General features: G+C 40.4%; 1 protein-coding gene across 4 annotated transcripts in view; it reads left to right on the plus strand.

The window, feature by feature from the left end:
- The first annotated feature begins 9,035 nt into the window (after positions 1-9,035).
- Positions 9,036-13,073, plus strand: part of slc12a7b (solute carrier family 12 member 7b) — a 61,122-nt gene continuing 57,084 nt past the window's right edge. The window contains exon 1 of one of the 4 annotated variants that reach the window (XM_038723782.1): positions 9,036-9,415. In XM_038723782.1, the coding sequence (XP_038579710.1) occupies positions 9,295-9,415 (121 nt within the window). In that variant the 5' untranslated portion in view covers positions 9,036-9,294. The remainder of the gene's footprint in view (positions 9,416-13,073) is intronic. The other 3 variants (XM_038723776.1, XM_038723797.1, XM_038723790.1) reach the window with 3 other exon arrangements.

Here is a 13,073-nt window from a genome sequence, read left to right on the forward strand (position 1 = left end):
CCCGCCTGCAATCAGACTGCTGAACACAACTACACACCACTAAACTGGACCTTATTATGAAAATGTGCAATATTATGTATTTATACATACAGTACAATACATCACAGTGTGTATAAATAGGCTGATGAAAATTTTTACCAGTATTTATATATTTTTTCATTTTATTTAATTTCATTACCCTGTTATATTCTGTGTTTTTAAAGTAGCAGTGCTCGTAATTTAATTCATGCTTGACATATTTGTTGATGTTTTGCTGAATGACAATAAAAGGAATCTTGATCTAGAACAGGATCTTGATGGTACCGCTCCAGTTCCTCATACAGACCCTCAGACAGCCCTGCCACTGTTAACTGGCTCTACAAGTCCTCACAGAGATGGACAGGGACACTGTGCTATTGCTTACAATGTGTTAATCAGCTTTTCACTCGAGGTCCCACTCCTCCGCATTTCCCAGAGTATATCGTCACAGCTCTTTTTTGCTCCTGCTTCCTTTGGTACATATGCAATGTGGAATTCCATCTGGTTGGACATGCCTGGAGAATGCTGTGTTCAGGTAGACCTACTCCTTCTGAATTTGTCAAAGCCTCTGCTTGGCAGGGACTGAATGACCACAATGGGTTGCACACCTCTTCAGCTTTGCCAGGATGTTACCTACAGCTCTCCATGACTGGAGGCCTCTGTTCAAGATAAGCTGGAGGGTGTGAGCTGAGGTCAGGCATCTCCACCTACCTCATCCCATATTGGCTCCACTGTTCCGTAGCACCAGCAACGCACGTTCGGCGTCTATATCCCACTCGATTAGCATGTCAAAGAACAAATGTACTCACAAGTGTGTGATCCACTCATGGCTTTCACATTTACGACAACTTGCACGCTGTTCTATTTTTCATCTATGAACGGAGCAGTCAAGCTCATTAGACACTCGGTGGACCCTGACCAAGTTTGACAACACAACAGCAGCAGAACAACATGTATTGTTTTTACAAGAGTAGGTAACACTGAGAGCTTTAGTTTACAAGCTGTTAGCAAGTCAACAGAGAAACTGTGACATCTTCCTTCATTCTGCACACATCATGTAGTGCATTAAAAGTTAACTTACAATCTGTGAAATTGCACTTCTTCCAATTTGAAATTTTGACTGTGGTTGAAAAGTTAGTCTCTTTGTACAATTTAAGGGCTCCAAATCTATCAGTCTCTGTTTCTTTCTTTGGTGGATTGGGGGGTTCTACATCAATTTAGAGCAAACTGTGAATAGAAATTAGGCTCGTGTGTGTCCAGTTCCACATTGATTGAGATTTTTGAAACAGCACCATGCATATGCAGCGCTATCTAGCGAAAAGAATGCATATGCATATTTTCATGCTTACACACAGTTTTATTTGTGAATCTACACTCTGGCATGCATTTGGCCCCTGGAGTTGAGAGCAAAGTGCACCTGAGTTTTCAATTCTCCTAACTCTCTTAATATTAATATACTCTTTGCTACTGTTAAAAACAATTGTTAAAGGCCATCACGTTACTTGCTCAGTTTCCATAGCCAACAGATGGAACTCGTATCAACCGTAATGTAAGCACTTAGAATCTATTTACACATAGCTTTAAACTAATAATGAAATGGTAGTCTAAGTTGTAACAACCTGAAATTAGTCCTGATTAGGGGTTGAGATGTGGCAACTGACAGTCTGCCTTTACTTCTGCGTCGAATCTACCCAGAAATATTTTCTTTTATCAGGGACCAGCATAAACAAGTGTCCCTGTTAGAGTGAGGTGAAGTGTGCCTCGCGCACAGGCCCGCTGCCGAAGTTGAATTGTCTTGAACATTTTGTGCGCAACACGCTGCACAAATGCCATAGAAAAGAGACTTGCTGTCTGTGAGTTTTACTAATCAGCATGCAGTCTGTAACTATCCACTTCGCTATGGCATTTGATCGCTTGTCTTGCTTTTGTTTATCTATTTCTCCAACGCGCTGCATCCAGCGTAGTCTGCCGAAGCCTCCCTCCACTATGTTCCAGAGGGAGGGGGTTGTGATGGTATAAGTTCTGTCACCCCAGGTACAGTGGGTATACCGGATATTCAGTATACTATTAAACTAACACTATACTCTTCATTTAATGTTATAGCATTATACTTATACACTCATTTATACTAGTTCCTCCTCCAGGTGTGGATAGAGCCTTTGCAGTGGACAGATGTAGATTTAGCCAGAGCCAGGATGCCATTGTGCCAATGAGTGCTCCTTCTAGTCGCCTCCTCCCAAGAGCAAAAGGCTCCCCTTTTACTAAAGTTATTGTTAGAAATATTTTTCAGAAATCTTGTTGTCATTAAGTGTGGTGTAGGTTGTGTGGGTGGTGCTGGTGTATTGTGTACATGTCCCTGGTTCAAAAACGATGTCCTATGCCACAAACTACAATGCGTCAGTCACAGTAGTTTTCATCAATGTGATCAGAGATATCTTTGTCACCTTTTTCACTCCTGACGAGTTTGCACACCTGATTACAGTATAGTTGCAGAAAAAAGTTAAAATGAAATATAAAGAAGAAACGTTTTTGCCTTTATAAGTGTCACCTGAGCATGTTGTGTTACTTACACTGATAAATGGATGACTGACAGGCATGTGTTCTCTTATTTGAGATGTTTGAGGACTGCTACAGCTGTCCATGTATGCATTATAGACTTAATGTCGCGTCAGATCATGCATAGTGATGTTTACTTTTCCTGAGCCAAGGAAGGCTAAAATCGAGATAGATACTAGAAGATGTTTTGTACCCTCATCCGATAGATTCTGTTCTGACTGACTGGTATGGAAACTCAGTTATTTAACCTCTGTGGGTTTGTTGTCAAGATGATCGATACTGCTGGTTCGTTAGTGCTCCTGGCTGTTGCAAGGACTGTTATTGGTTGTTAGAAACACCCGAGGCCAAGTCTGAACAACCATCATTCTTCTCTTCACCCGAGGCCAAAAGTGAACGTTTGTTTAGTTTCCTGGGAAGTAATGAAACATCTCTGACAGAAAGGACAGATGGTTTGAAAGAGGTGTCAAGGAAGCCATTTACAACCGAGTTGAGAAACCCTTGCTTAACAGGGGAGGAGGTCTACGACACCACTTACACCCCATCAAACAGACCCGGTCATTAAAACATTAAAACACAGCCACGTAGCAACGTTAGCGTTAGCTCTGTAAACAGCTAACAGCTGATCCAGGTCCGCCAGAGAATGCAACGTAACTTTTCCTTTTTATTTATCAACAGAGCCGTGCTGTTGTTTCACAGCTGGTGACTGGTGAACAACCTGGCCGTGTTTGAGAGCGATGTGTTCATGTGTGTTTCTTTCTGCAGAATCAGGACCTGATGTGGCCCATTCTGCGTCCAGACCTGCCAAACTGCTGCGTGTTTATTTCTCTGTTCCTCTCTCTGTGCTGGAGTTCTTTAAGAACTTGGTGGCTTTATCCAGATTATTATTAAATTGGTTGAATAATAAATTGGTTGAAGAGTGTGTTTATTCAGATAGTGTATCAAGCTCATTACTTCAATATACGCAAATCTTATATTAATATTTTACTCATGGATAGGGACGTCAGGCTACTGTATGAATGAGCACTTCAGAGATAATGATAGTAATTATATACATAAGCCTTTATATGGCTGTATATGCTTTATACTTTGTCAAATAAAGCAAGCCAGGCAGCCTTCCGTGTTTGAGAACGCGCTGTTTTTTAATCGCCCACTAGAGGGCTGCAGCGCCGCAATAACCAGCCTAGTTCAAATGAACGAAATGACTCAAAAAAAGATTAGTCCATTTTAATGAACGAGTCTGTCAAATGATTCGAACTTGCCGTCACGCACACACACACAGCGGCAGCAGAGCGAGAGGCGGCGCCGTCGCTGTGAAATACGGTGAGGGTTAAGTTAGCTCCAAACTACTTTAACATTAGTTGATGACAGCTACGCTCGTTACTGTAAGTACGTGCAATAAAACCTTCGCAAGTAAAAAGACAATAGTTTATCAGTACACCTGTCTGTAATGTAACGTTAAACATGTAGAAATGGTTAATTTAATCATCTCTGTCCTCAGTATCTCATCCTGTAACGTTATGTCTAATACAAGCACAGCTAACACTAGCTTGGCATTAACCAAATGTTAAAAACAAGCTAAATAGAAAGCTGTCTGTCTGGAGCACAGACTGGTCTGTAGTCTTAAAAACTCAGCTGCTGGCTGAGACACACCAGCCGCTCCTCCTTCTACCTGGTAACCTTACCTGCAGCAGCGAGAGAGGAAGAGGGACTGATACAGACTGATGTTATTCTTTCTAAACGTCACTCACTCCTTGTGATGTCAGATAAAGTTAAGTTTAAGTTTAAAGTTGGATCGCTAAGCAGACTCAATAAGGGTATCAATATCAATAAAAATGAACGATCCCCATCCCTAATCAGAATCAGAATCAGCTTTATTGCCAGGTATGTGTACACATACGAGTCAATATTAATTTGACAAGCATAGTGTGATGAGTGTGAAGAATGCTGGAAAAAATAAGTATTATGTGCGGTGTTATGTACATGAGGTAGGTGGATTTGGTATTCAGTAAGTTATATATATAAGTTATTATTATAGATTATATATAGATATAGATAGATTGCTGCAGACTACACCTAGCTAAGGCCTCCTTTACTGACCAATAAACAAAAGTCATGGAATTGTTTAAAAAGGAAACTAAAAGGTTCAGTCACCATTTCATAGTCTGACATTAGAAAAGTCTGACTGAATATGATGGCTGGCATTGTTTTCCCTTAGTTTCACTTGAGTCAGTGCTTGCAAAAAAATGACCTTTCCATTTGCCACTGGTTACTGTTACTGTTAATACTGCTAGGTGTTTTTGGTTTATGGTACATGGCTAATTTTATTTTAGATTGTTGGTCTAAATGTGTACAAATTATAGAAGAAATACTAGTTTGTCCATATTTTATCATGATGGTGGTGTAACTGTATTTCCATATGTGATCAAATGGGGGCAACAGAGGGTCACCATTAGTCTTCAGCTATCTGCTGTGTGAGGAGACTAGTCTTGAAAAGCAGAACACCAGAAGCCAGTCAAAGATATGTTATATCTTATATAAGATATAAGTCATATTGCCAGTGGATGACAGTATGTGACTGCTGACAGTAACAGTAACAGACATGTTGCTTAGGGATTAGGCCTATTCTCTGTATGGGACAGTTTCAGCTGTGTGTTGCATCTAATTCACACTGTATTCATAATGTAAATTAGACAATCTCAGACACATCTCAGACCAATCACAGACCAACTGTACACACTACCTGGCCTGTTTCAAAAGGCAGAATTAAAGGCTGAAGTAAACAAGCCTCTGGTAAAGAGAGAGTCAAAATACCAAGAAAAGGAGGTGTTGGAGTTAGTGGACCAATCATAAAAAGCTAAAATACAGCAGAATACTGGTTTTGCATTTATCAGGTGGCAAGTAAAAAGACTCCAGTGAGATGCCATTGTGTTGCACTACTGGATGCAACACTCAAGCTATAACAGCTTACAGTGTAGTACAGTATAGTGTCAGTGGTTTTCTTTTGTCTACCCTCTGGTGTCTGACAGAGCAAGAGGAAGTAATAGAGAGAAGGAAAGATGCCATGTGACAAAGGCCATGACCCAAACTCACATGACACAATGAAGAGACGGAATTCTAGCTTGATTCCTTTATATTTTAATTTATGCAACTTGAATTATGTTTTACACAGTTTAACAGAGAGTCATGCAGTATATTGATCCTCATAGGAAGGTTGTGTGTTCCTCCTGCCCCCTGGGTACAGAACTGAGATTGTCATCCAGAGTTGCAGGCTCTTGTGCAGGGCAGATGGGTGATGTCACTTATTTGAAATTGTGTTTTCTGACTGTGCTACCTTGCTACTGTCGAATGAACAGATTTGTTTTTTCCTTTGTCCCAGTCCTGCAGAACAATTTGCACAAACATGTTTTGAAACTGATTATATATGTATGTGATTATGTTATATAAATGATTATATATATATGTATGTGTGTGTGTGTGTGTGTGTGTACTTATTTATTTATTCTTTTATTTTTATTTTTATTCTTTGTTTACTAAAGACATTGGTTAGTGTAGATCGTTGCAAACTTGTACTGGTCATATTAAAAGACCTGTCAATATATTTGGGAGTAACAGCAGGTTAGGCATCATGTGCTTTCATATTACATTAATTGAATCCATACAACTAATTGCATTAAATGGATATCTCTCTTGTCCTTTTATGAAAAATATTGAAACTACTTTTTTCCATTTTGGACCCCTAAACATCTGTTCAAGTCTAATTTATCAAATAGCATCAAAACCATGACCGAGAAAAGGAGCAATACAATGAAACGTTGAGTTAGATGTGAGTCATTTAAGGATATAAATCATGGAGTTGTGAGGCCAAACAACTGTCTAATATACAGTAATTAATTTGTAATGTGTAATTATCTCCATTTTGGTGAGAAAGAAAGGAAGTTTCCACGAGAAGAAAGAACTGATTTCCAGTCCACATCCTGGGTTGTGTCCTTGGGCTGTACTTGGTATATCTGTTGCAAATCTAGTTTCCATTATCTTCCCTTGTAGACTCAATCAATACATTTATTGAACAGAGGAGATACAGGGGAACTTGTCACGTTACATAACGCTGAATTTCAACCATGGTGTTCTGTTGGAAGAGTATAAAGAAGTATAAATAATAAATAATGACTAGAGGAAAAGTCCACAAGCTGCGTGGCTAATTTATGCAGTTTAAATGCCATAAGCATCAGCTAATAATGGTGATTAGCAAGTTACAGCAGTTATAACCCCCTGTCATTTTGTTGGCTCGAGACACAATTGAAAAATAAAATTTTATTAATCACCCAGCCTTAATCCTTAGTAGTTATTATTTAGGGCATGTTTAAACTGCTTGCTTGTTGTCAGTGTGTACAAGTGAACGGTGAAAAGGGGATTGCTCCAAATAAGTTTTTTTTTTTTTGCTACAGAAGAACAGTATTCATGTGATACAATTATTTCATTGTTTGTGAACACAGGATGTGTTCCTGTGTTTTCATTTTGTGCTATTTTGCTGTGAAATTTTGCATCAAACGTGACATGGTGAAAAACTGTGTGAGAACCGCTTATGTCACAACATTTTAGCCTAGTTTTCAGTCTGTGTAGTTTATATTCTTTCATAAAAGGGACATTGTCCTCCTGGCCTGTATGCAATGGTTGTCCATGAGAAGCAGCCTGACTGTCTGGCCACTTAATCAGTGGATGCCAGTTACATCACTGTTCATCCACTGAGCAGGAAGTAGGTGAGTGCAGTCTTTGTTACCTTAGCAGCAGCATAATACTTTGTGAATACTGAGTTGTCAGATCATGGAATTGATCAGGAGGAAATAGAACACACAGTCGCACAATAGAAGTTCCACATGGAGACACAAAATAATAGTAATTGTAGTGGTAATAATACAAATATAAATAATAAATAATAATAATAATAATAGGACTAACAATAGTAATTGTAGCAGTAGTTGTTGAGCAGGAGAATGGGGACAGTAGGAGCTTAGTTCATAAAGGGAAGTTTCCTGGAAGTCGTGGCTTATAGCAGCACAACTAATGCCCAGTTCAAACTACACAACTTTCAACATTGGCAGATCTCTGTGTTGTTCAGACTACATGAATAGTCCATCTTGAGGTGAGTAAAAAATATGTGCAATTGCTGACAGCTCCCGATATTTAGCATGCTAGATATCTGTCTGGCTTTGACGATGCTATAGCGAGCCTCTTTGATGAGCCATTGAGTAGTTAACAATTGGATGCCTTGGCCCTGATCACCCCCGGAACGTAAGCTAGGTCGCGTTACTGGGCCTTAAAATCATGTAGTGTGAACTAGGCTTAAGGGATGGTTCATAAGTGCAAGTTGCAGTGCTAAAAAAAAGAGGCAATGCTTTGCTGTAAGGTGATCACTCTGCCTGCCTGTCTCTGTCTCATCGATTGTCTTGCACTCTGCTCCATCTCCTCCCTTTCCTAGTCCCCTACCTTCTGTTGGCTGTATTGATCTTGTGTGTCATCATGATGTTTGGGAACTAAGAGGGGGAGAGTGGAACTTGTTCTGGGTGGGTCTCCAGATGTTAAGCAGCCAATGAGGCTCCATGGCTGTGGCATTATGAAAGAACTGCTCATCTGCATTCACTGTTTCTTACTCAAGCAAGGTTGCTTTCAGCATTTTCTATAATCCATAGGTGTTGTTTCCTTGGGGTGAGACGTAATACTTAGTATCTCTTTCAGTGCACTCCTAACCTTAAGGAAATGACTCATTGTTTTTGAATTAGTGATAAGGTCAGCTGGTGGATTTGAATATGAGCAGCAATATCCTTCTGTTGAATGATGGTGGAAAAGAAATCACTGGAAAGATGAGGTGACATTTTTTATCATCCTCTGAACACATTTTCTCAGTGTTGTTCTCTGTAAACACTGCACCTTGTATTTCTAATGTTGCTCTTAAGAGATAAGAGCATGAAATGCACCCCATCCCCCTCTCTAGCTGAATGTTTTGCAGTAAAATACAGCACCCTGATAATGGGATGTACATATAATGCAGAAGTTGAACGTGTGTCAGCATTTCCATGTATGTGTGCTAACCCTCTATAAGGGTATGCCTTTAGATGGCCATTATACGTCTTTAAATCGGCCCTGCCCATTTCTGACTGTGCACATAGGATCAAATAACACTGCATAGGAAGTGAGGAAATGCATATGTGTGTATTTTTGCACGCACAAACTTTCGTCAGCAGCTGTGGATTTCCTCCTCTCTTTGAACAAAGGCAGACATTGCTGGCTTTTGTTGTGTGTGAGAGAGAACGACATTCCTGGGCAGAACATCTACCCCCAGGCACAGAAAGAGCCATATGTACGCTCGCACGCTCACATGAGCACAAATGCATATCATGTTTTCTGCAAACTTGTGTGTGTACTGCACTGGCCCCATTGGGCGTGTTCTTTCTTATTTGGATAGTTGGTGTGGGAGGAGGGTTGGGTCTATAGAACTATTCTAGCGATAGCAACAAAAACCCTGGAGAGTAAAGTACACCAGGGCGATAAGTCTGAACGAAAAAACAAACAACTGGGAACAAGAGCAAGAAAGAGGAGAAGACTGACAGCTGTTGGACGGAGGAGGAGAGACAGCAGAACAGCAGAGCAGAGCGGAAGGGAGCGGTAGGAGAAAGGAGAAAGAGATAAGCAGGAGACAAACAAGAGGAAGCACATGGTGTAAAAATGCCCACCAACTTTACTGTAGTCCCAGTAAAGGATAATTCGAGGAAGGCAATAGAGGACAACGAGGAGGATGATGTGGATGACAACAATGTCCTGAAAGAGGAAGAGGAGGAAGCCACAGGTGGGATCAAAGTTTTTTTTTTGATACATCAGGTGGATGATTAATACAAATATTTTATGCTAATTCAAACTTTTAATGCATAACAAATTTACACATTTTTCTATTTTCAAGTGAATCTCAACCAGCCTTTGCACCCAAGTTTGGACTACATCTTTAATGTTCTGTTGAGACAGCAGATAGAGATGTAGCTCTGAAAAAATCACTTTTTTACTTAGTTTACAGCATCCATTGCAAGCTGATAATTTGGCTTTGTCGGATTTTTCAGAAAAACATTGTCTGTGTGTGGTTGCATAATGTGTAGGGAGTAGTGGATTTTAGGGGAGGCTTGGTCATTTTCCAGTAACTGCATGAGATCAGAGTTCCCCTCACACGCCATTGCCACACAAATTAGAGTTTGACGTGAATTTTGTTCCATGTCAGTGTTTCCCCTAAAGCCTTAATCTCTTTTTCACCTGGCCCCTCTCATAACAAACAATTAATCTGTATTCTATTCTGTTCTATTTTTTTATTGTTTCAGTATACTACCAGGTTTCCTATTTCTGTCATACCAAATATGGGACCAACATAGATGCTCTAATTGGGAAACCCATGACTTTATAATCTTCTAGCGTCTCTCTGTGTTGATTACCATTGACATGCAAGAACTTTTACACAGTGTCTTGGCTCAGGCATGATACATATTCCCGCTGTTGAACCAAATAAAATACATGAACTTGAATAGCTCTTGTAGGTGTGTATATGTGAAGTTCAGCGAGTGTGTCTCGGTTACGGATTGGAAAAACAGGACTGTACTTTGAGTAGCCTAATATAGAGCCTGTATTTATTTAGCTGACAGTTGGTAGAAGGCCAGCTTGTGGAGTTGATAACAAAAGGACTTGATCCGGACACTTAGAATTCATCTTGTAAAAGTAATTTTATCTGGACATGTACAGAACAAAACGTTCTCCCTTCTGTCTGGCCTCTGCCAGCAATATCAACCTGATTTTATCCCGTCTGAAGGCATAAACCATTTAAAACACTTTAAACCTCTTGTTGTTGTTTTTTTTAGAATATTCAACATGGAGAGGTCGTGGAGTGCGTATTTAATAAACTCCCCTCTATCACTCCATGTCTTGCCAGACTGTTGTTAGTGAGGTTTTTACAGCATTTCGCATGCCGCTGAATCAGTTCCAGTAGTTAATTTCTGCTGTGGAGCTGCAATTATGGCCCCATGGTGGGTACAGTTTTACAGACTGTGGGATATAGAATGGCATTTTATTGTAATGGTGATGCTGGATATCATATTGCTGCATGCTTTGGTTTCCCCTTTGCATGTTTGTGTGCATGCAACCATTTGTCTCTGACACTGGCTTTACTAGTGACAACAATAGGAAGAAAGCAGGGGATGACATGTCACATAGGGCATGTACTGGCTCTGTAGCCACAAAATGATGTGCTGTAACTTGTAGAAACATCAGGAACACACCTTTTATTCTGGTTAAACTGTGTTTTGGGGAGGACAACTCTGTTATCTGCTACATAGAGCCACAGGTCATCTACAATGGAGCCTATGTTCACCAGACAGAACTAAGGATTCAGATTGTACAATATTTATACATTTGTGTCTAAATAGGTGAGAACATAATGGCACAATATGTCTGAATGATGCTTTCTTTCTTTATTTCTCACAAAACTTTGCAACACTTTGTAAGAAATTTGTGTGCACGTGTATCACCCCAGGACACAAAAAAGTCTCTTGGAGCCATGTCACCCTAAACCCAACAGGAAATAGAGCAATTTGAATTTAATGGTCATTTTTGGTGATTTACAGGTTCCATATTTTAACGAACCCCTCCTACAGAATTAATCAGATCGATTTCAAATTGTTGCTGTGCAGTCTAAAGGCATTGACGATGAAAACTTGTGCTATCAAAAATCACTGATTCACCATGAAACAGGAAGTATACTGTATATAAAGTCAGTGTACATGCTCAAATCTGCACCAGACTTTACATGTTTGATAAGAGAGACATATCAGAGTCAGACTGATATGTTTGATAGGTGTGTTCAAGATGACTGTGGCTGACTTTCACCGACTTCATCGTCTAACGTGAGCTGCATGTGACTGCAGGGGCGGGGAATAAAAACGGCACCGTTAAGTCGGACACATTCTACCTGCGTGAGCTTACTGTGAGCTGAGATCAATGACTGATCACCTTTTGCTTGATCTTGCGGCATTTTTCTTTGCAAATGTCGCAAGATCATGCAAAAGGTAGTTCCAACTTTGTGCAGCCAAAGAAAAGGGTCAGCAAGGTTTTAATGTCATGTGACATGGTGACGTTTTTCAGTGCCAGCGAAAGATGGACACAATTTCTAACCAGCATGCCTTATTTTAAGTCCAGCATGCATCACGTTCCGTCAGCGCTGCTCAGCGCCGCATGAAGTCAAACGCACCTGTTATTCACTCAAAGATTCCTCAGAATGCAGGAAATTAAGTCTTGCTTAAAATTTGCATTGTACAGTACAGGCTCAAGACTGAGTGTAATGTTCATTGAAAAAAGTTATGGTTAAAAATACATGATTTGCTGAGAAGCAAATGTCATAGTTACAAACGTTAAATTGAGTTGCATTTCCTCTGTAGATATAAAGATTTAAAACATTTATATTTGTATTATATATTGTAAATTATCTTCAATATTAGTAGTGTCAATGAGTAGGCCACTAGCCAATCACAGCACAGCAAGGCAGGACTTGCTGCATTCGCAGCTAGCATCCAATCACAAGGACGTGTGCAAGTGAAGAGAACTAGCCAATCAGAGCACAGTGTTAAAAAAAAAACGTGGATCAATCGGTGCGAAGAAGATGAGTGACGAGAAGACAGCACTGTGAGTGAGAGGAGGCAGGGCTATGTGTGCACTGCATTGGTTTGTGTGTGTCAACTAGCAGTTGGGGAGAAGAGAAAAGAAGCGCATGTTCAGTATCGATACTGTGGAAAATGAGTATTAAAACCGTAAATCGATATTTACTGCTACATGCCAATATTCACTCATACTCATAGCGCCACCTACTGGCAGGAAGTGACCTTATAAAGCGCCCGTTCCATGTTTCACCTTAGATGCAAGAAGTTTTTGTGGCACATGTATCATACCAGGACACACAGAAAAGCCTCTTGGAGCCATACCCTAAACCCAACAGTAAGTCAGCCATTTTGAATTTAATGGCCATTTGTGGATTTTAGCTCAGCATTCAACACAGTCTCAACTATGAAACTGATTGGCCAACTTAGCGCTCTGGGCCTCTCTGGACATTGGACTCCCTCACAAACAGACACCAGATAGTTTGGATTGGCAGCAGCTCCTCCTCCACTATGGTGCTCGGCCGCCCGCTAGGGCCGTGTGCTCATCCCCCTCCTGTTCACACTGTACACACCACGACTGCATCACCTGACAGAAAACTCGGATGTCACCACCATCATCGGCTAGATTTCAAACAACATATCAGGAGGAAATCAATAGTCTTGCTGAGTCGTGTACAGAGAACAACCTACTGCTCAACATCAGCAAAACCAAGGAGTTGATCGTTGATTTTAGGAAAAAGGAGACAAAGACACAAACTCCTGTCTACATCAGTGGAGCAGAGGTGGAGCAGATGAACAGTTTCAGGTTCCTGGGAATCAGCA

This window comes from Micropterus salmoides, unplaced genomic scaffold (genome assembly GCF_014851395.1).
Source record: "Micropterus salmoides isolate LMB-PRFRI ecotype aquatic unplaced genomic scaffold, ASM1485139v1 Ms_hic_scaffold_1, whole genome shotgun sequence".
In the NCBI taxonomy this organism is placed as follows: Eukaryota; Metazoa; Chordata; class Actinopteri; order Centrarchiformes; family Centrarchidae; genus Micropterus; species Micropterus salmoides.